Here is a 24,819-nt window from a genome sequence, read left to right as displayed (position 1 = left end):
CAGCCTGAGCCACAGCAAGACCCCGTCTCTAAAAATAGCCAGGTATTGTGGTGGGCGCCTGTAGTCCCAGCTACTTGGGAGGCTGAGGCAAGAGAATCACTTGAGCCCAAGCAACAGTTTGAGGTTGCTGTGAGCCATGATGCCACAGCATTCTACTAAGGGCAACAAAGTAACAAAGTGAGACCAAAAAAAAAAAAAAATAGCCACATGTAGCTTCTACCTACCATGTTGAACAGTGTGGTTCTAGAACTTTCCAGGAAAAGAAAATTTTTTCATCAATGTTCAACCTTTATCCCAATAAAATGCCCACAAAAACAGAAAAAAAGTGGAATTTCCCTGTCTAAGGGGAAGTGGTGATCCACATCCCTGGTTTGGCTTATTCTCTTTGCCCCCTTCTCACCTCCCCAAACAGTGGATTCTAGATTGGATGTACAGCAAGGCATTTGGGTGTGTGCCCTGAATTCACTCACCTCTAAACCCATTTTTCCCTACTTTAAAAAAAAAATTTTTTGAGACAGGGCTCACTGTGTTGCCCAGGCTGGTCTTGAATTCCTGTGTTCAAGTGATCTCAGCCTCCCCAGTAGTTGGGTGAGTTTTCTTTTTTTGTTGCAGTTTGGCTGGGGCCAGGTTTGAACCTGCCACCCTCGGTATATGGGGCCAGCGCCCTACTCACTGAGCCACAGGTGCTGCCCAAGGGTGTTTTCTTTAACAGGAAAAAAGAAAGGTTGGGCATGGTGGCTCACTCCTGTAATCCTAGCTCTCTGGAAGACAGAGGCAGGTGGACTTCTTGAGCTCAGGAGTTAGAGACCATCCTGAGGATAGTGAGACCCCATCTCTACTAAAAATAGAAAAATTAGCGGGGCACTGTGCCTGTAGTCCCAGCTACTTGGGAGGCTTAGGCAGGCGAATTGCTTTAGCCCAAGAGTTTGAGGTTCAGTGAGAAAAAAATAACACCTCCAGGCCAGGCAAGGTGGCTCACTCCTGTAAATCCTAGCACTTTGGGAGGCCAAGGTGGATGGACTGCTTGAGCTCACTAGTTCGAGACCAGCCTGAGCAAAAGCAAGACCCGGTCTCTACCAAAAAAAAAAATAGAAAAGGCAAGAAGATCGCTTGAACCCAAGAGTTGTAGGTTGCTGTGAGCTATGATGGCTAGGCACTCTACTCAGGGTAACAACTGGAGACTCTGTCTCAGAAAAAGAAAGAAAGAAAACACCTCCTGACATTGGCAGTGGCATTTATTTTTCAAGGGGAGGGGAGTTATATACAGCAGTGACCCCTCACCCCTCACCCCCACCAGGGTCTTGGATGGGGAAAAGAGGCATTGGTAGAAGGCACACAGTGGTGATAGCCCAAAGGAGGCCAAGAAGTAGAGGTGGGGGATGTAGTGTGTCCTGGGAGACCCAGATGAGGAAACTGAGGCTCAGCACGGGCCTCAAGTCACACGGCAAGAATTGAGGATAGGTGGTCCCAAGAGCTCATGCTGGTTGCTTCTCTCTCACCTAGGCTACAGGAGGACACACGGGCAGCCCCCGCCCTTCTTCCTGGGAGCACTGGGGGGACTGGGTGGGAGCTCCTGTTCTTGGAATTTCCTGTGGGAAGAGGCCAGTGAGTTTGGGCTGGAGGGGCTAAGGACAATGATGGGAAGGGGCTCGGCTTACCGGACAGCTCGCACCAGCTGCTCGAAGGCCTCATCCACATTGAGGCGCAGTTTGGCTGAGGCCTCAAAGTAAGCCACATGGTGGGAGGCGCTGAAGGCCAGTGCTTCAGATCGGGGGACCTGAGGGGCAGAGAACACAGGAGGAGTCAGTTCCCTGCAGTTCTGGACACTGCAGGCCAGGAGGAATTCGGTGGAGCATGGGAGGCAGACAGGCACACTATGTGCTTTAGGGGAGGTGACCCACTGTGGGACTCAAGCAAAAAGGGAAAGTTCCCAGAGAGATCATGGCAGGAGATACTATTGAGAGTTTGATGCCATCAAAGTGTGTAATCAGGGCAGGCTTTGCCCTCTTGTCCTGAGGTCACCAAGAGTTGGTTAGGCAAAGAAAAAGTAAGGGTGTTCTCAACAGAGGCCAGCAATCCTGAAGGCTGGAAATCCCCAAGGGATAAGTGCTGTGTAGAAATCACTGTTGTGAGGGATGTGGTGGGAGCAGAGAAAGGAGGGGACGTGGCCATGCTGGGCACCAAGCACCTGGTTGAAGAATGAGGGAGCAGGGCAGGGGCTGGGGCTGTGGGAAAGAGGAAAGAGAAGAGACCAGTAGAGTGTCTAGCTGGTTGATGGGATAGGGGCCCTTTGCTCTATCCAGCCACCTGATCTGAAGATTCCGTGTGCCAGGCCCTCTGCTGGGTGATTCTGGTGACCTAGAAGGTCTGGTTTGGGGGTGACATCTAGGTGAGGAGTGTGACATTTAGGTGAGGTGTGACAATGGAGGGAGCCAGAGGAGCCAAAGGAAGATGCTGACATAGGGAGAAGCAAACTGGAAAGAGTCTCCCAGGCTGAGATGGGGTCCTTAGGCAAGAGGGTGGTCCCAAACCTGGCGCTGTGTCTCCAGGTCTGCCTTGTTCCCAACCAGCACGACAGGGAAGTCATCCCGGTCCTTGACTCGGAGGATCTGCGTGAAGAGCTTGCCTACCTCATTGAAACTGCAAGCAAAGCAGAGGTGTGAACCTGCCAGCCACTGGGCTCCAGTCTCCTCCACCCACTCTGCCTCCTCTCTCACCTCTGCCTGTCATTAATGGCAAATACCAGCAGGAAGCCGTGGCCAGCACGCATGTACTGCTCCCTCATGGCCCCAAATTCCTCCTGGCCCGCAGTGTCCAGAACTGCAGAGATAGGGAGAGGTGCCATCATGGAGATGAGATTCCCCCCAGCCACCCCGCCCCCGCCAGCCCTCAGCCCCTGCCGACACCACCCCATCTATTCTGGGCTGCCCTCACTGTCCAGCCGGGCCGGGATGCCATCCACAGTGCAGATCTTTGTGTAGGAGTCCTCAATAGTGGGGTCGTAGTCAGACACGAAGTAGGACTGGTGGAGTGGGGAGAGGACAATATCACTTGAAGTACCCCAGCAGACAATATGACTGCTTCTTTCTGGAGCCCCAAGTTGCTGACCCCCTCTATCTGATCTCTGTCCCCCTAGCTGGGTCTGTGTCCCCTCTGTCTCTTTAGGACTCAATTTCCCTCTGTCTAGGTCTATCCCCTTCTCTTTGCTCTTTGGGTATCTGCTGCCCACCCCTCAGTTTCCTCTCTCTGAGTCCCTCCTGGTCCTGTCTTTCTGGTCTAAAGTACATTTCCCACATTCCCATGTTGTGATTACATCCTGGCCATCAACTTAACCACTCTCCCTCACTAAGCCTCAGTTTCCTCATTTGGAAAATGAGGATGATAATAGCACTACACCCAATCCAGCACCGGTGAGATCTAGAGAAAATTCCCACTAAATATGTAACATATCAGTTCTTTGAGCTCTTGTACAGACTATCTGCCAGTTTTTATCTTCTCCTCCTTTTCTTCCTCCTCCTCCTCCCCCTTCTCCTCCTCTTCTACTCCTTTCCCCTCCTCCTCCAGTTGCTTCCAGAGCCTCCTCCCAAGGGAAGGTCTCTGTTCCAATCCCGGCTGAGGAGAAGCTGCCCCACCCTCAGGCTGGGCCCATCCCTTCCTGCCTGGGTCCCGCCTAGTCTTCCTCCAGCCAGGCCTTTGGCCAGCTCTTGGTCTGCCCCTGGGTGCAAGGGGCCCAGGGATGGGGCCTTTCTCTATGCAGACAGGACTCTGTTACAGGTGCTTTCTGGGGTCTGCGGAGGGGTCTGGGACCCAGGGGCCTTTGCAGTAGCATCTTGGGATAGATCCCTTTCTGGGGTTTCTCTAAGGTGTGGTGGTCTTCCCTTGGGAATGTGATGGAGGTTTCCTGGGCAGGGGTAGAGTTTCAGGAGAGAAAGGGTGATATGGAAAGTAGGGGTCTGAAGGCTGCATCCCGCCTGTTAGAGGGGTGTTTGGTGAGGGCTTGGCCCAGAGGGAGAATGTAGGAACCAGGGAACCAGGCTGGCCAAGGGGTGAGGGGTTTAGGAGCATGTCTTCAGAGCACATCTGGAGAAGCTCAGGGGCTAGGGGTCAGTCTTAAGATGGCTCTGGGGGCACTTGGGTAGGTTTGTCATAGAATGTACAATCTTAAGAGAACTTGAGATTTATTTATGGGGTCAGAGAAAATCCCAAGGAGCAATTCTTTTTGAAGGTGTCAAGAATCTGGGGGTTTCTTCATTGGATATGATTTGGGGGTCATCCAGGGGTTCAGAGAGGTAGAATAGAAGAAAACTCAAGATGGAGGAGTGGTTGGTTTTCCTCAGGAGTGAAGTGGGTCTCAAGGAATGGGGGATGGCTAGGACTTGAAGTCTTGGAGAGTTCTGAAATGGGTAAGGGGCTGGACCTTTTTAAAAATCTCCTGTGTCTGACTGGGCACAGTGGCTTATGCCTGTAATTCCAGCACTCTGGGAGATGGAGGTGAGTGGATTGCCTGAGCTCAGGAGTTTGAGACCAGCCTGAGCAAGAGCAAGACTTCTGTGTCTACTAAAAATAAAAAAACTAGCTGGTGTAGTGGAGGCCAGTAGCTATTCAGCTACTCAGGAGGCTGAGGCAAGAGGATCCCCTGAACCTAGGAATTTGAGGTTGCTGTGAACTGTGACGCCAGGGTACTCTATCCAGGGCTACAGAGTAAGACTGTTAAAAAAAATTTTTTTTTTTTTCTTGAGTCTGAAGGCAAAATTTTCTTGGAGCAGGGGTTAGAGGGTGCCTCTCTCAGGACAGGATAGTCCCAGAAGAGCCTTAGGGCCAAAGTTTCTAGATTATGCCCAGACCTCTAGGGGAGGTTGTTGAAATAAATACAGGCTGGGGACCCTCAAAGGTTCTGAGCATAGGCATTTTCCCAGCGATGCTCCTGGTGGCTCTGAGAGAAACTGAAGTCCAGGGTTAAAGGGAGACAGAGCTCAGGTTGGAGGGAGGTGGCATCAAGAGAGTGGGGGCCCCTGGGAATGCTTAGGTTCTGAATGGAGGGCTGTTCTGTATTTAGGATGCTCCCTGGAGGTGGTCAGGGCTAGGTCAGCAGGGATGTGGGGTCTTAGTACTGGGGGTGGGGGTTCGAGGGTCTCTGGATGCAAATGTAAGGTCCTTGGTGTAGGGGGATGAAGGCCCTCGGGGAGTTCAGAGTCACAATCCGAGGGATTTTTTAAGATTAGAGGGGCTCAAGGGAGGGTTTCAGTGATGGATCAAGGGGAAATGGGGGTCTTTGGGATCCTCAAAAGGTTCAGTTTTGTATCCCGGGGGCACCCTCCCGGGTGAGGGCCCACTACCTGGATGAACTGGATGGTCAGCGCGCTCTTGCCCACTCCGCCGCCTCCCACGACCACCAGCTTGTGTGTCTCGCTGGGCGGGGGGTCCCCGGGTCCCGGCCCCCCGCCCCGGGGCTGCCCCCGCCCGGTCCCGGACGCCGCCCCGCTGCTCATGTCGCCACCGCTGCTGCTGCTGCCGCTGCTACCGCTTGGGAGGAGCCGGGCGGGACTCCGGGTCCGGCTACGTTAATGAGGCTCCTGCATAATCATGAGCTCTGGCAAGAAGGGCTCGAGTCCCGGGACACTTAAGGAGGGGGCAAGGCCAAGGAAAAGGAGTAACTATGCTAATAATGGCAGAACAGCGGTCCCTGAGAAGGGGAATTCCTAAGGGGGCGGAGATATGCTAATCACAGAACTGTGCTCTCCCAGAGCAGCGCCAAGCGCTCTCAGTTGGCGGGAGGTCTCTAGGAGGGGTATGCTAATAAGAACTTATTTGGCAGATGGGACGAGAATCTTGTTCAAGGAGGGGCTATGCAAATAAGGACCCCTGTGACTTAGCTTCTTCCAGCACCATCCTAAAGGCCTTATTTTGGTAGGCGGGGCACGCCGACTAGCGTGCGGCCCGTATATAGGGCGCTCGGGGGAAGCATCAGGTTTTGAGAAGTTCCACCGGGATCCTAGCCAAGCTCTTGACCCGGGTGTCTAGGCTAGGGGCTGGAGTCTCCTCCCGTTAAGGGACCCGGGCTTCCGGTTCCCGCTGTCCCAGCCAAGCGGAAGACATACTGGGAGGGGAGGTGGGGCCCTAGAGGGGAATAGCTGTGTAATTGAAAGGGAGGAGCCCTGAGATCACTGCATTCCTAATCCATTAGCCAGTTAGCCCAAATCGGGACGCCCGGGTCATGAAGGGCCTGGGGCCAGATTTCTTGGTCTTGAAGGAGGAAGCTGAAGGTCCAGACATCTGGGTTCTTGGGAAGGAATGAGGCTGGAGACTTGTACTTCTGGGTCCTAGGGAGGAGATTTCTTGGAGGAGGGTTTCTGGGAGTCCTTGGTACTAGCTTCGGTAAAGGAGAGAACCGAGGGCTGGACTCTTTTGTCTCGGCAACCCAGGATTCTGGGTCTAAGAAGCACTGAGGTGGGGGAACCCGAACGCGTGTAAGGCGCGAGCTTGTAGTCTGAGGGCCAGACTCTTGCGGCCCGGGAAGGAGGACTCAGACTCCTGACTCGAGGGAGGAGGGAAATAGGAGTCTTGGACTCCTCTGCTCTGAATGAGCAGCTTCGGAATTGGGATTTCTCTGTACTGAATGAGAAGGCTGTCGGGTCGGATTCCTTGGTTTTAAATTTATTTAAAATTTTTTTTTTTTTAGAGACGAGGGTCTCCCTATGTCACCTGCGCTGGTCTCTAACTTCTAAGTTCTTATTAGCATAGCCCCTCCCAGAGACCTCCCGCCAGGACTTCTCTAACGTCCTTGGCTCAAGCGATCCTTCCGCCTCGGCCTCCCAAATGGGACTACAGGCGCGCGCCACTGCACCCATCAGTTCTATAGGGGAGACTGGGATATGAGGATTCTGAGAGCCCCAGGATGTGGGCGGGGCAACTTCCCTCCAGGCCTGCTCATTCCAGCGAACTACAATTCCATTGCATCTGTTCGGCTTAGTGGCTTGCGTCACTTCGGGATTCCGGTCCTTTCTGTGTATGCCCAGGGCACTATGGGGGGGCTCTTCCCAGGCTACCGCAACCCCGCCCACTTCACCTCTCACCCCTTACAGTCCCCGCGCGACAAAAGTAGCGCATGGACTACGCCTCCCGGCGTGCGTTGCGCGTGCTCCGCCTTGTGTGCCCCGTTGGCTCCTGGGAAACCGAGTCCAGCCACCTTCCCGCCAGCCTTCACGGCACCGTAGTCGGTATTTGAAATCCCGGCAAGCTCGGCGGCGCTTTAGCTCCGCCTCTCTCCTCCTCTGCTCGTGAGCCCCGCCCCAGCTCGCCCCGCCCCGCGCCGGGGCCGGAGCCGCAGCCCGAGCGGCGGGGTAAGATGGCGGCGGCGGCCCGGGCCGCGGGGCTCGGGCCTATAGGGGTGGGCGGGGCGGAGTCGGGTCTCTAGTTGTCCCGGGATCCTTACTACACGCCACAGGGCCTGAAGGTCTTAGCGGGGTGGTCTCGGGCCCGGCAGAGGCGGTGAAACCTGACGCCAAGCTGGGGGCCTTCGCAGGGCCCTGGGACGCATCCTTGGGTTTCAGGGGGCATCCATGGGGCGTCTCCGATTGGACTGCGGGTGGCCACAAAGCCTGGACTGAGCCTAGGGCCTGCCCTCTATCATGTAGCTGGGCTGGATCGTGTCTGTAGGCTCTGTAGAGCGTCTTTATGGGTTGACTGGAGGCTAGGGTCTGCTAGGATGGTTCTGGGGCCATCTTGAGATTTTGAGAAATGTCCCAGGGGTGAAGAAAGTCTGCAAGAGCTGAGCAGTATCTGCAGAGCCATCTAGAGTGGCTAGGGTATGTCTGTTAGGGCTGGGCAGTGTCTACATGGGCTAGCGTGAGGATGCAGCTGGTCTACATAGGTCTGGGACCATTTATTGGGCCTGGAAGTCTTTTAGTGGCCACCTAGAGAGGTGGGATGTGCCCAGCAAAGGAGGAGGCCAAATATCGAGATGTTCTGAGAGGCTCCAGTGGATCTCCAAGGTCTAGGGAGTGTCTAACACTGGTGAGTGACAAGAGGCTAGGGGCAGTTTGAAGGACCCAGAACCATGTAGGTGGCTTTGATGTGACTACAGGAATGCAGTCTCTATGCCTTGAGCAAATTCAGATGCTTTTGGGCCAGAAAAAAACGTGTAGAGAGTAATACAAAAGAGAGTGTTGGAAATTTTGCTCAGCTCATATGTATTTGCCCTTCAGAAAATAATTCAAATGAAAAATGTTTAAAAATTCAGTGTAACCCTAGGACTATAGAAAGTATTAGTCCACTTAATCTGGAATAGTCTGTAGGATCACTTAGTTTTCATCTAGTACTGTGTTTTTCAAACTCTGTTGACCTTGATTTGCAATAAGACATAGAGTTTTCATTGAGACCCAGTCCATAGCAACATAGAGATTTGATTAGTACCAAAGTCCCATGAATTGATATTTCCACTTACTACTTGTGACGTACTGTGAAGAAATTTCTCTTGTGTTCTATTTGCTTTTTATAACAAGCTCAAGCTATTTGTGGAGCAATAAACTACTGTCAGACCCTGCAGTTTGGGAAACACTGTTCTAGACAGACTTAGCAGCATCTACAGAGTCTTCTTATGTCTGTAAGATCTAAGGAACTGAAGGTGTTCTGCAAAGTCTGGGGCATGTCTTAGTGAGCAAGCACACATCTTTGTATATGTACACTGCAGAGGGTTTGGGAATCTCCAAGTCTATTCAGCAGATGTTGGTTAAGTTTCTGATATATGACAGTCACCGTTCTAAGTAGCATTTTCTTCCTTAGGAAATGCTGGAGAGTGGTCCCTAGGAGGTGCTGGAGAGTGGTTCCAGGGCTTGGAATTGTCCACAGGGGCCAAGGGTATTGAATATTGGCAAGAGGCAGAAATGTAATAGACCAGTGGTTCTCAACCTTCCCAATGCCTCAGCCCTTTAATATAGACCCACAGGTTGAGAACTGCTGTAAGACTCAGAACTGCTGTAGGCCGGGGTATGCCTTTGGATGTTAGGGACTAGGCCAAGTTTCGAGGCTAAATGTGAAGCTTTGATATAGCTTGAAAATCTATGGTAGGATGGAGAATTAGGCCAATCAATGTCTTTTCTTTACATTTATACAGCAGAAGTGAAGGAGACGTAGAGGAAACCTGAGCCTTAAGGGCTTATAATTACTATTAATCTGCATTGAACACTTTGGGTTTGATGAATGTGTGTGGCAGAAATCAGTCTTTCTCATAGCCATTCTCTGAGATAGATATGACTATTTTGTCCATTTACAGATAAACACACTGATTTATGGGTTAGGGGTTTTGAAGCTTTCTAGGAATTTTGAGTTTGGGTTATAATACTCAGTATTATTTTCTGAGTAGCAGATTTGACAGTTAGAGGGAAGCTTACAGCTAAAATACTCTTGTGAAGCCCTACCCAAGAGACCACCAGTTTTAAGGATGATCTTTTAACTGCCTGACTAGACAATCTAAGAGTTTTCTTGACATTGCAAAGGCTTTGGGCAGATAGGTGATAAACAAATGCCCTGCATTGGGGGACAGCATGCCTTTCCAAAGCTTAGCATTTTCATTTTTAAAATGGCATACGTGGCTGGGCCTGGTGGTTCATGCCTGTAATCCCAGAACTCTGGGAGGCTGAGGTGGGTGAATTGAGCTCATAGGTTAGAGACCAGCCTGAGCGAGAGCAAGTCCTGTCTCTAAAAAAAAAAATAGCCGGCATTGTGGAGGGCGCCTGTAGTCCCAGCTACTCTGGAGGCTGAGGCAAGAGAATTGCTTGAGCCCAAGAGTTTGAGGTTGCTGTGAGCTGTGACACCTGGGTAATCTACCAAGGGCGACAAGTGAGACTCTTTTCTCCAAAAAAAAAAAAAAGACATATAACAACTATGCTGTATCATGGTTCTACTTATTTATGTAAATATTTTTGAGGTCCTTACGATCAAGGAGAACTGATGCTCTACGAAGCACATGGGGTGTTTGAGGTGTGTGGAATGTCACCAGTATACTGTTGCATGCCTCAATTTTAGAAAGGTTTTTTGGACCATGGAACACACTCTTTAAAATCACAATGTAACACACAAATCTCAGTGTTGGGTTTGCATTCCATGAGGGCAGGGAATGAGGTCTTGAGGTTTGGATAGGCTGTGGGGAAGTAGTGGGAACTGGGGAGTGAGATGTTGAAATTGGAGCCCAGGGAGACTTCCCTCTGACAGATGAAGCAGCTGAAGTCCAGAAAATGGAAGAGCACTGTTCTAGTCCCTATGGTGTCTGTGCTGGGCCTAGTACTTGCCCAAGCATGGAGCAGACTGGGGTGAGGTGAAGGGGAGGAAGGGTACCGAAGATAATGCTGAGGGAGGCAGTGTTGAAGGCCCTTGAGGTCTTCATGTCATTCTTGCTTCCACCCCCAGCCTCCATTCTAAACTCTTGCCCCCTCAACCACCAGGTGACCATGGAGGAAGAAGATGAGTCTCGAGGGAAGATGGAGGAGTCAGGTGAAGATCGGGGCGAAGGTCCACCGGACAGAGACCCCACACTCTCTCCTTCTGCCTTCCTCCTGGTGAGGCCGCTGTACTCCTGGGGCTGAGGGAGGGAGGAACTGGGAACCCTGACTCCTGGGCCAGAGGGGGATGACAGGTCTGGGGCCTGAACTCTTGGCTCTTGTGAAGTGCTAGAGTCTGGTTGTTGGGGTGTCTGGAATGTTTGTCTTACAAGGAGCAGAGGGTGCAAAGCATTTGCATGAGTCCCCTGACTCTTGGTTCTCCCCTGCCCTTTTCCCAGAGGGCCATTCAGCAGGCTGTGGGAAACTCACTACAGGGGGATCTGCCAAATGACAAAGGTATGGTGCTTCCTTTTAGCTATTGTCCCTTCTGTGCAATTTTGTTACACTATCGTTGACATAAACTTTTCTGAGGCCTCCTGGGTGCTACCCTTATGCTAGCTTAGGGAGTCAAAGATGGAGCAGACCCCATAGCTGCCATGGAGGCGAGACCCAGTCTTAGCCTCATGAGAGGTAGGAGGTCTCCCTAAGCTAGTGTGGTGGAGGGAGGCAGGTCAGGGTTGGCATCCAAAAGGTGTGCAGAGTTTCTGAGTTGGCAGGTTAGAAGAAACATTGATAGGCTGTAGCAGGGGCACAGCCTTCAGGGACTGCATCCTGGTTTGTGGGGGCTTATGTGCAGGAGGGTATGAGTGGGGTGAGAGGGTAGGTATGGGGGAGGAAGAAGAGGTCTGTGGGGACCCAGCAAGGCTCAAATGCCAAGCTTACGTATCCGAGAGTTGGAGCCTGAGAAGTGGGTGTTGGGAGGTGCTCCAGAAGTCTTAGCTGGGAGGCAGCACAAGGTGGGCTGGAGAGCTGGCAGGAACTTGGCCCCATTATCAAGAACTAGATCAGGTCCTCTTTCCTCTCCCTGACGAGTTCTCTGTGCCTAGTCTCCTGTCTCTGATCCCTCATGCAAATCTCTCTCTCTAGATGGTTCTCAGTGTCATGGCCTTTGTTGGAGGCGCTGCCGGAGCCCACGGTCAGAGCCTCCTTCCCAGGAATCAGGGGGGACCGACACAGCTTCTGTGAGTAAGAGAGGGCTGGATACCTATACTCACAGGTCTGCGAGAGGAAGAAACTGAAGCCTGGATCCCTGAGTTTGGGGGAGGTGGGGGTTGGAGACTCAGATTCTTGGAATTAGGGAGTTGATCAAGGGCAGTGTTGGAGAGGGCCTGGGGGCCTGATTTCTGGGTCTAGAGCTGGACCTTGAGTCTAGAAGTCAGTCACAGTAAGAGAGTTAGTTGGATCCTTGAGTTTTCTTGTGAGCCACTGTTATCTGGGTTCCTGAGAGGTTAGATACTGGAAAAATAGGATTTGCTAGTCCTCATATGAGCAGGGACGGTGTGGAGCCTCTCCTGGCCTATTCCAGGTGTTGGACATGGCTGCAGACAGTTTCCTCGTGGGGCTGGTGAGTGTCCTGGACCCCCCAGATACCTGGGTTCCCAGCCACCTCGACCTGCGGCCTGGCGAGTGAGTAGCTGGGCAGGGGAGTGGGAGAGGCCCTGGTATGAGAGCTGGAAATACCCCGAGGCTCAACCACCCCTTCTGCCTTGCAGAAGCGAGGACATGCTGGAGCTGGTGGCCGAGGTCCGAATTGGAGACAGGGATCCCATCCCTCTGCCTGTACCTAGCCTGCTGCCCCGTCTCAGGGCCTGGAGGACAGGCAAGACAGGTATGTGGGGCCAGGGTGGAACTGGGCAGGTGGGCTTGGCACTTTGCAGGAACCAGCTGTTTTTCACAGTGATAGCAGTGACGATCATGTCACTCAGACAAAACCTATAACTATTTTTCATGTTGGACGGGGATAAAGGTTGTATGTGCATACAGATAAAAACCAACGCACTGGGGACCACACAGGAGCAATTAACATATATGAGACACTTGGTGTTCCTGCTCCAGTGGGGGGTGCTCTCAGGGCCTCTATCTTCCAGAGAGTAAACAGTCTTAAAGAGGGAAGTCACTATTCAAGGTTGCACAGCCAGACACTCAGTGGTGGGCCTAGGCCTCAAGTCCTAGTGTGTCTGACTCTAATTTGATATTTGCGATGTTCAGTGCCCAGTGAAGGCTCACTCCTAACCTTGTATGCAGCAGTAAGCTGTGAGCAGTTTAGGCCAAATCAGAGGGGGAAATCACAATCACCAGGGGTCCTACTCCCACATTTTTGATTCTGCAGATCTGGGGTAGGGCCTGACAGTTTGCATTTTTAACAACACATGCTGCTGGGCCCAGCGCAGTGGCTCACGCCTGTAATCCTAGCACTCTGGGAGGCCAAGGTGGGTGGATTGCTCATGAGTTCGAGACCAGCCTGATCAAAAGCAAGACCTCTCTACAAAAAATAGAAAAACTGAGGCAAGAAGATCGCTTGAGCCCAAATTGGAGGTTGCTGTGAACTATGATGCCACGGCACTCTACCCAGGGTAGCAGCTTGAGATTCTGTCTCAAAAAAACAAAACAAACAAACAAAAAACACATTCTAGGGGGTGGTGTCTGTGGTGCAAGGAGTTGGGCGCCGGCCCCACATACTGGAGGTGGTGGGTTCAAACCAGGCCCCAGCCAAAAACTGCAAAAAAAAAAAGCAAAAAAACAAATGCTGCTGATCCCTCTCCGCTGTTGAGAATCCAGTGTTCTTTCTTGGTGGGTATGTGTATTGGAGGGTAGGAGAGGAAGGTGCCCTTGACTCAGGTGTAGTATCACATTAGCTATGAGCAATGGTTCTGTGAAGATTGTGGCTTGAACACCCCTCCTTGCCAGGTCACCTTTACCTTGTTCCTTTTTTTTTTCTCCTGAGACAGGGCCTTGCTCCATTGCCTGGTTTAAAGTACAGTGGCATCAGCCTAGCTTATAGCAACCTCAAAGTTCTGGGCACAAGTGATCCTTTTGCTTTAGTTTCTTAAGTTGCTGAGACTACAGAAGTGTGCCACAGAGCTCGGCTAATTTTTCTTTCTTTCTTTTTTTTTTTTTGAGACAGAGCCTCAAGCTGTCACCCTGGGTGGAGTGCTATGGCATCACAGCTCACAGCAGCCTCTAACTCCTGGGCTTAAGCAATTCTCTTGCCTCAGCCTCCCAAGTAGCTGGGACCACAGGCGCCTGCCACAACGCCTGGCTATTTTGGGAGTTGTAGTTGTCACTGTTGTTTGGAAGGCCTGGGGTGGATTCGAACCTGCCAGCACTGGTGTATGTGGCTGGTGCCTTAGCTGCTTGAGCTATGGGTGGTGAGCCTTTTTTTTTTTTTTTTTTTTTTTTTGAGACAGAGTCTCACTTTGTTGCCCTCAGGAGAGTGCCATGGCATCACAGCTCACAGCTCATTTGTTTCCTTATCCAGCTCTTGTTCCCAACCTCCAGCTTCTGGGCTTAGGTGATTCTCTTGCCTCAGCCTCCCAAGTAGTTGGGACTACAAGCACCCATCACAATACCTGGCTATTTTTTGTTATAGTTTGGCTGGGGTCAGGTTTGAACCTGCCACCCTCGGTATATGGGGCTAGCACCCTACTCACTGAGCCACAGGTGCTGCCCAGTTTTTCTGGCTTTTATAGAGGCAGGGTCTTACTATGCTGCTTGGCTGATCTTGAACCCCTTTTTTCTTTTTAACAGCTGCGAGTTGATTTTTCCATTAGGCACAGGATACCTGGTGCTTAGAGCCCATGACACTCTTAGGGGCCCACAGAAGTGTTTTAATCTCTCTTAAAATTAGAAATTATAGAGGATAAGGAAACAAATGAGTGGGACAGGGTTCTAATAAAACATTATTTACCAAAACAGGTGGTATGTGGCCAGGCAACGTGGCTCACACCTGTAATCCTGGGAAGCCTAGGTGGGTGGATTGTCTGAGCTTATGGGTTCGAGACCAGCCTGTGTAAGAGGGAGACCCCGTCTCTAAAAATAGCTGGGCATTCTGGCAGGCGCCTGTAGTCCCAGCTACTCAGGAGGCCGAGACAAGAGAATCGCTTGAGCCCAGGAGTTTGAGGTTGCTGTGAGCTATGTCGCCACTGCACTCTACCAAGGGCAACAAAGTGAGACTCTGTCTCAAGAAAAACAAACAAACAAACAGGTGGTGTACAAGATTTGGCCCCTGAGCTTTAGGAGTGATGGAAATATTTGGAACCAATTGGTTGTTTTCAGGGAGATTCTGAGGTTATGTTTTGTTTTCTTATTCTGGTGTTTTTTTGTCTCTTTCCTTCAGAAAATATTAAGAATTTAGGAAAAAGGGCTCCCTGCCTATAGCTCAAGCAGCTAAGGCACCAGCCACATACACCAGAGCTTGTGGGTTCTAATCCAGCTTGGGCCTCCCAAACAACAGTGACAACTACAACCAAAAAATAGCCGGGATTTGTGGCGGGCGCCTGTGGTCACAGCTACTTGGGAGGTTGAGGCAAGAGAATCGCTTAAGCCCAGGAGTTGGAGGTTGCTGTGAGCTGTGATGTCATGGCACTCTACCCGGAGTGACAGCTTGAGGCTCTGTCTCAAAAAAAAAAAAAAAAAAAAAAAAAAATTTAGGAAAAAGGACACACACACACAATCCTATCCTGTAGAAAAATTACATAAAGGGCAACGTCTCCCATTTGCTGACAACTCCAGTCTGCAACTTTTATGCTTAAGGTGGTAATAAGAAGGGTAGGAAGAGCTTATGCTCACTAGGACCTCGGGACCAGGTGCAGTCTGCCTCCTTAGCAACCTCAAACTCTTGGGTTCAAGTGATCCTCTTGCTTCAGCCTCCCAAGTTGGCCCCCTACAGGCGCCTGCCATAACACCTGGCTATTTTTAGAGAGAGGATCTCACTCTTGCTCAGTCTGGTCTTAAACTCCTGAGCTCAAGCAATCCACGTGCCTCTGCCTCCCAGAGTGCTAGGATTCTATAATAGCACTAGTGACCCACCATCCCCCCCACTTTTTTTTTTGTAGAGACAGAGTCTCACTTTATGGCCTTCGGTAGAGTGCCGTAGCCTCACACAGCTCACAGCAACCTCCAACTCCTGGGCTTAAGCGATTCTCTTGCCTCAGCCTCCCGAGTAGCTGGGACTACAGGCGCCCGCCATAACGCCCAGCTATTTTTTGGTTGCAGTTCTGCTGGGGCCGGGTTTGAACCCGCTACCCTCAGTATATGGGGCCGGCGCCTTACTGACTGAGCCACAGGCGCTGCTCCCCCCACCCCCCACTTTTTTTTGAGACAGTCTCATTCTGGGTAGAGTGCTGTGGTATCATAGCTCACATCAACCTCAAACTCCTGGATTCAAGCAGTCCTCTTGCTTCAGCCTCCAGGTAGCTGAGACTATAGGGTGCCTGGCTAATTTTTCTGTTTTTAGTAGAGACAGGGTCTTGCTCTTAACTTAGCTGGTCTCAAACTCTGAGCTCAGGGGATCCACTGGCCTTGGCCTCTTAGAGTACTAGGATTACAGACATGAGCCACTGTGCCCTGCCATAATCTGGCTCTTTCTGTGTACTCACTCAGCCCTCTGCTCATTGCTTTGAAGTGAGTATCATCATTCTTTGCATCATTTTCCTCTAGTGCCCTGAGAAGCTGATGGACCATATATTTGACCCGTTGTTATCTGTCTTTCCTCTCATGAATGTGAGCTTCTTGAAGGCAGGGATTCTTGTCTGTTTTGCTTACTGTTTTCTATTCATGGTTCCCCAGGCAGCCTGGCACGAAATAGGTGATTAAGAAAAATGTGTCAGGGCGGCGCCTGTGGCTCAGTCGGTAAGGCGCCGGCCCCATATACCGAGGGTGGCGGGTTCAAACCCGTCCCCGGCTGAACTGCAACCAAAAAATAGCCGCGCGTTGTGGCAGGCGCCTGTAGTCCCAGCTACTCGGGAGGCTGAGCCAAGAGAATCGCTTAAGCCCAGGAGTTGGAGAGGTTGCTGTGAGCTGTATGATGCCATGGCACTCTACCAAGGGCCATAAAGTAAAACTCTGTCTCTAAAAAAGAAAAAAAGAAAAATGTGTCAAATGAATGAACTAACTCCTATTTTATAAATGAAGAGACTGAGACAGTTGAGGCAGAAGGTCACATTACAATGAGGTCTGGAACCTGGCAGCTGAATCAGGAGGTGGCTATGGAGCTACCTTCATAAGTCCTTTGCTTCCCTGGTGCTGTCCTCACCCAACTGTGCCGGTATCCTCGCTGAGGATCTGTGTCTGAGCCCTGGCCCAGCCCCTGACCCTTGGTGCAGCCTTGCCCAGCTGGTTCCCCTTGTGTGACTGTGGCATCCATGCTTGGCAAAGCACAGTGAGGTCCTGGGAAAGGGGGTAACTACGAAGCACAATGCCTGGCCTGTAGGAAGGGGCAAACCCTTGTCTTTACTGCTGTTGGTCAGTGGTGTCTCTGAAATCCCAGCACGTGTAGCCCCTTGGGTGAGAGCTCATGACAGAGGGAAGAGCTTGAGGTGAGGACCAGGCTGTCTGAGCCCCTTGCCCTGCCACTTTCTGGCTCTGGACTGGATTTTTCACCTCAGCCTAACATTCTTCCCTTTAAAAGTGGGATAAACTCCCACAAGAGGCAGCTGGTACAATGGGCCAGAGCTGGCTTTGGCATTGGGTAGACTTGGGCACCAGTTCTCCTGACCCCATTTGTTTTTTCTGTGGTAACATCGCTGTCACCAAGGTGGTGCTTAGGCGTCAGGGCCAGAGTATGTTGCCCAGGGTGGGGCCAGTTTGCGTCTCAGGATATGGGAGTCCAGGTTCAGGGGCCATGTTTGCTGCATTTGTACTTCAACTGCTCTCCATTGTTTGTGTGCTCTTGGGGAGGATACCCTAGCTCTCTGTCCCAGGTTCCATCAATGACCTGAGGGGCAGAGTCTCTGTGGTGTGTAGTTGTTGGGAGCACCTGTCAGATTGCCATATGTAAGGCACTCAGAGGATTCTATGCAGAAGCTGGGAGGACTGGCATCTGGGGGCTGGGGAGGGAGGAGTATGCCTTCACCTGGTATCTCTGTTGCCTTACAGTTTCTCCACAATCTCACTCTTCTCGACCCACCTGTGCCCGCCACCTCACCTTGGGCACAGGAGATGGGGGCCCTGCCCCACACCCTGCCCCCTCCTCAGCATCCTCCTCACCTTCCCCTTCTCCTTCTTCATCTTCCCCTTCCCCTCCTCCACCCCCACCACCCCCAGCCCCCCCAGCCCCTCCTGCACCCCGATTTGACATCTATGACCCCTTCCATCCCACTGATGAGGCTTATTCCCCACCACCTGCTCCCGAGCAAAAGTACGACCCCTTCGAGCCCACTGGCTCCAACCCCAGCTCATCAGCGGGGACCCCCTCACCAGAGGAAGAGGAGGAAGAGGAGGAGGATGAAGAGGAAGATGAGGATGAAGAGGAAGGCCTCTCTCAGAGCATCAGTCGTATCTCAGAGACCCTGGCTGGCATCTATGATGACAACAGCCTGAGCCAGGACTTCCCAGGTGATGAAAGTCCCCGCCTGGACCCCCAGCCCCCACAGCCTGCTCCAGCCCCTGCAACACCACCCCAGGCGGACTCCACACGGGCTGATGGAGCCACTCGCCGCCGTGTCTTTGTGGTGGGGCCTGAGGCAGAGGCCTGTCGGGAAGGCAAGGTCTCGGTGGAAGTGGTGACAGCTGGTGGAACCACTCTCCCGCTGCCCCTTCTGCCGCCCGCCGACTCGGAAATTGAGGAGGGAGAGATCGTCCAACCTGAGGAGGAGCCCAGGGTGGGGCTCTCCCTCTTCCGGGCCAGCCGGGCTGCCCGACCTCCTCCCACATCCTCAGCCACTCCTGTGGCCCAGCCCCTGCCCCAGCCTCCTGCTCCTCGGGCCCCTGAAGGGGATGACTTCCTCTCTCTGCATGCGGAGTCGGACGGCGAAGGGGCCCTGCAGGTGGACCTCGGGGAGCCGGCCCCCGCACCACCCTCTGCAGACACGCGCTGGGGCGGCCTGGACCTGCGCCGCAAGATCCTGACCCAGCGGCGGGAGCGTTACCGCCAGCGCTCACCCTCCCCGGCCCCCACCCCCGCCCCGGTGGCTGCTGCAGCTTCTGCAGGGCCGCCCACTCGCAAGAAGTCCAGGCGTGAGCGTAAGCGGAGCGGTGGCGGTGAAGCCAAGGAGGCCGCCACATCGTCCTCGTGCACCCAGCCCACCCCTCCAGCCCCAACCTCGCCTTGGGACTCCAAGAAGCACCGCTCGCGGGACCGCAAGCCGGGCTCTCATGCCTCGTCGTCCACCCGCCGCCGCTCCCGGTCCCGCTCTGCTCGCCGCCGCTCACGGAGCACAGACCGCCGCCGCGGGAGCAGCCGCCGCTCGCGGTCCCGGGAGAAGCGGCGGCGGCGACGGCGCTCAGCTTCTCCTCCTCCAGCCACTTCCTCGTCATCATCCTCAAGGCGCGAGCGGCACCGGGGCAAACACCGGGATGGTGGCAGCAGCAAGAAGAAGAAAAAGAGGTCACGGTCCCGGGGCGAGAAGCGGTCTGGTGATGGTGGCGAGAAGGCCCCCTTGCCGGCCCAGCAGCCATCTGGCTCCACCTCCCTGGGAAGCGACCGTGATGGCCGCCGCCGGGGGGCTGTGCCACCCTCCATCCAGGACCTTACGGACCACGATCTTTTTGCTATCAAGCGGACCATCACAGTGGGCCGGCTTGACAAGACCGACCCCCGTGGACCTTCTCCGGCCCCAACCTCATCACCCAAGCGAGAGGTCCTATATGACTCAGAGGGACTAAGTGGCGAGGAAAGGGGTGGTAAGAGTAGTGAGAAGGACCGTCGCCGCTCTGGGGCTGCTTCCTCCTCTTCCTCTTCCAGGGAGAAGGGGTCTCGACGAAAGGCGCTGGATGGGGGGGACAGGGATCGGGACAGGGACAGAGATAGGGACAGGGACAGGTCATCCAAGAAGGCCCGTCCCCCTAAGGAGTTGGCACCTTCCTCAGGGCCCCCTTCAAAGCCACCAGTCAGCAGTGGCTCAGGCTCCTCATCCTCATCATCTTCATGTTCCTCTCGGAAGGTGAAGCTGCAGTCCAAGGTGGCAGTGCTGATCCGTGAGGGTGTCAGCAGCACTACCCCAGCCAAGGATGCTGCATCTGCTGGCCTGGGCTCCATTGGTGTCAAATTTAGCCGTGACCGTGAGAGCCGTTCCCCTTTCCTAAAACCTGATGAACGGGCCCCTGCTGAGGTGGCCAAAGCAGCTCCGGGCAGCACCAAGCCCAAAAAGACCAAGGTGAAGGCCAAGACAGGGGCCAAGAAAACCAAGGGGACCAAGGGAAAGACCAAGCCATCTAAGACCAGGAAAAAGATCCGCAGTGGAGGCAGCAGTGGGGTCAGTGGTGGCCCTGTGTCACTGAAGAAGTCCAAAGCGGATAGCTGCAGCCAGGCAGCAGGAGCCAAGGGGGCTGAGGAGACCTCCTGGTCCGGGGAGGAAAGGGCAGCCAAGGTCCCTAGCACTCCACCCCCTAAGGCAGCTCCTCCGCCTCCTGCACTCACTCCAGACTCTCAGACCGTGGACAGCAGCTGTAAAACCCCTGAAGTCTCCTTCCTGCCTGAGGAGGCCACTGAGGAGGCTGGGATCCGAGGTGGAGCGGAGGAGGAGGAGGAGGAGGAGGAGGAGGAAGAAGAGGAAGAGGAGGAGGAACAGCAGCCTGCCACCACCACAGCCACCAGCACAGCTGCAGCTGCCCCAAGCACTGCCCCCAGTGCAGGGTCCACAGCTGGTGACTCGGGGACAGAGGATGGGCCAGCTCCCCGGGTCTCCCAGCTGCCCACACTGCCCCCACCCTTGCCCTGGAACCTGCCAGCTGGTGTGGACTGCACCACCAGTGGCGTCCTGGCTTGTAAGTGTCCCCCAGGGGAGAAGGGTGCTGGGGCAGACAGGGCAGGATGGGTACAGATGTGCAGGCAGTGGAGATGCCTGAGAAGGGGTAGGTACATAGCAACACAGACTGGGAGGGCTAGTCAGGGTCTGTCCCAAAGGGTTCTAAGTGGGTGTACTGGGAGAGATTGGGACTAATAGGAGCAGGTGGCCACTAGCACAGACTGGAGGGGTTGGCTGGGTTCTGAAGTCTCTTGGGCTGGACTACCATTGGGTGGCTAGAGGAATAACCTGAGCAGGTTACTTAGGGGATGCTAGTAACCTCTACCAGAAATCAGAGGGTTGAGAGAGGCTGAGGCTGGCTATGAGGGGAGTTAGCAGATAGACTCTCATTCCTGCCACCATCTTAGCACCGAGTGGCCCTGGCCAACATCACCCCAGAACACACATACCTTGAGTCCCAAGAACATTTAAGGTGTGGGATGTTTCTTTCTTTGGCTGAGGCCCTCTATTCCCAGTTGTGAGTGTGAGTCCTGGGGCCCAGAGTGGGAGACAGTAGCCCGTAACTAGGTGAGGTTTATCATCTCCTCTCCCGTCACCTGCTCCTAATCTCAATGTTGTCACCTCTCCACTTCCTGCAGTGACTGCACTTCTCTTCAAAATGGAAGAAGCCAACCTGGCAAGCCGGGCAAAAGCCCAGGAGTTAATCCAGGCCACCAACCAGGTGGGGTTCTCCTGGGAAGAGTCCCTGCAGCCCCTTCTTTGGTCCATTTCAGTTAGAACAGGAGCTGTACTCTGAGCAGGGCTTGGGGCAAGGTTCTAGCCAGAGGAGGAGCCTGCTGCCCAAGACTATTGGGAAGTCAGGCTGGGAAGAGGGAGTGCCCATTTCCTCTTTCCCTCTTCCTCCCTTTGCTCATCCCCTCTTTACCTTCTTTCCTCAGATCCTCAGCCACAGGAAGCCACCCTCCAGTTTGGGGGTGACCCCCGCTCCTGTTCCCACCTCTCTGGGTCTGCCCCCCGGCCCCTCCAGCTACCTGCTTCCTGGCAGCCTCCCTCTGGGGGGCTGTGGCTCTACTCCTCCGACGCCCACTGGGCTGGCTGCCACATCTGACAAGAGAGAGGGCAGCAGCAGCTCCGAGGGACGTGGGGACACAGACAAGGTAAGATGGCCTTGGAAAACGTTGGTTGATGGTGACAGTTTAATAGAAAACATGGACAGTTACCGAGATGCAGGGGCTTGAGGATAATGGCAGAGACTGAGGCAAGCAGCTGGGACTTAGAGACTGAAGTGATTAAATTGTAAGGAATGACTTCCACTAGAGTGGATGAATGGGAAATGAGGGTCAGGCAGGTTTAAGGAAAATCAGGCTGGGCATGGTGTCTCATGCTTGTAATTCTAGCATTTTGGGAGGCTGAGGTGGGAAGATCACTTGAGCTCAAGACTTTGAGGTTGCTTGAGCTATGACACTACGGCACTCAACCCCAAGGTGACTGAGTAAGACTTTGTCTCAAAAAAAAAACAAAAAAAGAAAGTCATGTGTGTGTGCATATGGACCCCCCCACACACACACATTTACAGACACACACCCCACCATAGTCTACCCCTTGACTACTACCCCTGGCTTTCTTCCTCTGTGAAAGCTGAGATGGTTTTCAAAAGAAAAGTTGAGAACCTGTTCTTAGACAAAGAAACAAATACAGTTGTTCATTAAACTACTTGGTCAGCTCCTGTTCCTGGGCTTCTGGTTTAGATGCCTTTTGTTACTGTCCGACAGTCTGTAGTCAGACAATGGTGTTGCCCACTCGCACAGGTGTTGGGTATGATGCCAGAGGGAGAGCTGGATAAACCCTTGGAAATGAGCCATGAAGGTGGGGCCACAGCTGAGCTGGTCACTTGTTCATGGCACACACCATGTACTGCAAGACAGCGACACGAAAGACCCCTTGACCGGCAGCAGGCCCCCTGCTCTGCTGATCAGTCTACCCTGGTCTGTTCTGTGTTCTTTGTCCTCTGTTGCCACATCTGAGATGGGTACTAGGGAGCAACCCTTTCTTTTGCTGCCTCTTTAGAAATCTACTTCCTGTCAGGCCAGACAAGGGTAAGGAACCCCTTCAGGGTGGCCAGTGGCTCTCCTGGCAGTAGAGCTGCGCTGACCGTCAGTAGCTTGTCAGATACTCTGTGTTCTCATCATGGTGGCCTTGATCCTCTTCCCTTCTCAGTTCTCAGTTTACCTGCTTCCAACTTTCCTTGGCCCTGAGGTTTAGGGACCAGCTTGTCTTCTTGTTTTTTTGACTCTCGTTGCTTTAGGTAGAGTGTCCTGGTGTTGTAGCTCACAGCAACTTCAAATTCTTGGGCTCAAGGGATCCTCTTGGCTCAGCCTCCCCAGTAGCTAGGCCTGCAGCCCCCACCACAATGCCTGGCTAGTTTTTGTATTTTTAGTAGAGACGGGGTCTCACTGTTGCTCAGGCTGGTCTCAAACTTGTGGCCTCAAGCCATCGTCCTGTGTGCTGGGATTACAGATGTGAGCCACTGTGCCCAGCCAGTTCCTCTTGATAGTCCTCGCTTTATGCCCATCCTATGCTGTGTCCTCCATGTGCATTGTTTTAGTTCCCATCTTGAAGAGGTTCAGTTGCTGATCCAAAGAGTCACAGCATGGAATGGAAGGCTAGCATTCCAATGCCCTAGAGCTCAGCTCCCACTCTTGGTTTCCACTAAACAGCCAGAGCCGTCTTTTCACTCAAACTGCGTCTTTTCACTCCCCCACTGCAAAACCTTGTGAGATTTTTCTGCTGCAATCAGAATAAGCCCTGTTGAGCCGGTTTGCCTGTGGCTCAGTGAGTAGGCTGCTGGCCCCATATACCGAGGTGGCGAGTTCAAACCCAGCCCCGGCCAAACTGCAACAACAACAACAACAAAAATTTTAAAAAAGCTAATTAAAATAAATAAAATAAAATAAAATAAAAAGTCATAATTGCCGGGCGGCACCTTTGGTTCAGTGGGTAGGGCACCAGCCCTATATACCAAGGGTGGTGGGTTCAAACCCGGCCCCAGCCAAACTGCAATAAAAAAATAGCCAGGCGTTGTGGTGGGCGCCTATAGTCCCAGCTACTTGGGAGGCTGAGGCAAAAAAATCGCTTAAGCCCAAGAGTTTGAGGTTGCTGTGAGCTGTGACACCACGGCATTCTACTGAGGGCGATAAAGTGAGACTGTCTCTACAAAAAAAAAAGTCATAATTGCCTGGCTAATTTCTGTCTTCTCACCAGACGAACTTCATGAGGGCAGGGGACACATGTTCAGAGGCCCAAGTGTGGCCTGCGGTCCCAGGTGACTGCAGCAAGGGAAGTATAGGGCAGAACCTAAGCAGGACTTTACCTCTTGGAGTAGCTGGATGGTCAAAGAGGCTAAGTTGATAGACAGAGATGAGTGGAGCTCAGAGGTTCCATCTCTGCTCATCTGGCCCCTCCTGTCTCTTCTTCCCTCCCTGTTACCACCCCACCAGTATCTGAAGAAGCTGCACACACAAGAGCGGGCAGTGGAGGAGGTGAAGCTGGCCATCAAGCCGTACTACCAGAAAAAAGACATCACCAAGGAGGAGTACAAGGACATCCTGAGGAAGGCCGTCCACAAGGTGGGCACAGAGGGGGACAGAGTGGAGAGAGGGTGAAATGGACGCAGATGTACGCAGATGTGGAGATGGGGGTGCAGGGTCCATCTGGGAGGCAAGGAAGGTGATAGGATTTCTTCAGGGGCCACCTAGCCTTCTTCTACTGGCCCATCATCAAGGTTGGGGGGACAAGTGGGGACATTGGCCTGAGCACTGGGGGAGTGGCTCCCATGGAAGTCCTCAGCTGCATTCAGCAATCCAGGCTGGAGGGAGCCCCAGAAGGCTGACAGTAACTCCAGCTGCTCCCGGCTCCTAGATCTGCCACAGCAAAAGCGGGGAGATCAACCCAGTGAAGGTGAGCAACCTGGTGCGGGCCTACGTCCAGCGCTACCGCTACTTTCGCAAGCACGGCCGCAAGCCAGGGGACCCTCCAGGGCCCCCACGGCCACCCAAGGAACCAGGGCCCCCTGATAAGGGTGGCCCAGGCTTGCCCCTGCCCCCTCTCTGAGAGCTCCGGTCACCCCTCTACCCTTGCCTCTTTGAAATTCTGGACATATTTATGGCTCCACCTCCCCACTTCCCTCCCCCGTCAGTGGGATGATTGGGGGAGGGTTGCTGCAGGGAAGAGGAGAGCCCTTGCCCCACCCACCCCCATGCCATGTCTCTTGCCCCCAAGCCTAGCCCCATTGTCCCTCCCTTCTGTTTGTGCCCCTCTGCCCAGTTTCATTAAAGATTTCATGAAATGTTACCCCGTAATTATAACCCTTTCTTTTCAGAGACATGTTTGGGAAAAGGGGAAGGACAACCAGGAGGTCTAGCCAAGTCTAAGAGTGGGAAGCAGGGGACCAGACTGAGATTTTAGGTGACTCCACTGCCCTCTCTTGGCCTTGGTTTCCTGATCTGAAAAGTGGGTGTAATGGTGAGAATTAACCCAGA

General features: G+C 53.2%; 2 protein-coding genes across 2 annotated transcripts; one reads left to right on the top strand and one right to left on the bottom strand.

Moving 5' to 3' along the window:
* Window positions 1-1,217: 1,217 nt before the first annotated feature.
* On the bottom strand, window positions 1,218-5,616 carry RRAS (RAS related). Its single transcript, XM_053606612.1, has 6 exons — window positions 5,337-5,616; window positions 2,935-3,022; window positions 2,718-2,820; window positions 2,532-2,640; window positions 1,659-1,777; window positions 1,218-1,589 (listed from the first exon to the last, which is right to left on the bottom strand). The coding sequence occupies exons 1-6, from the start codon at window positions 5,487-5,489 to the stop codon at window positions 1,505-1,507; spliced, it is 657 nt and encodes a 218-aa protein (XP_053462587.1). The 5' UTR covers window positions 5,490-5,616; the 3' UTR covers window positions 1,218-1,504.
* Window positions 5,617-7,194: 1,578 nt separating this feature from the next.
* On the top strand, window positions 7,195-24,626 carry SCAF1 (SR-related CTD associated factor 1). The gene is made up of 11 exons (XM_053606573.1): window positions 7,195-7,340; window positions 10,440-10,553; window positions 10,775-10,832; window positions 11,463-11,557; window positions 11,902-12,002; window positions 12,089-12,204; window positions 17,472-20,300; window positions 20,920-21,002; window positions 21,220-21,438; window positions 23,779-23,907; window positions 24,200-24,626. Exons 2-11 carry the CDS (start codon window positions 10,446-10,448, stop codon window positions 24,389-24,391), a joined length of 3,930 nt encoding a protein of 1,309 aa, XP_053462548.1. The 5' UTR covers window positions 7,195-7,340; window positions 10,440-10,445; the 3' UTR covers window positions 24,392-24,626.
* The last annotated feature ends 193 nt before the right edge of the window (window positions 24,627-24,819 follow it).

This window comes from Nycticebus coucang, chromosome 10 (assembly GCF_027406575.1).
Source record: "Nycticebus coucang isolate mNycCou1 chromosome 10, mNycCou1.pri, whole genome shotgun sequence".
Taxonomy (NCBI): Eukaryota; Metazoa; Chordata; class Mammalia; order Primates; family Lorisidae; genus Nycticebus; species Nycticebus coucang.
Note: the sequence above shows the minus strand (reverse complement) of the source record. Positions and strands in the feature narration are given on the sequence as shown.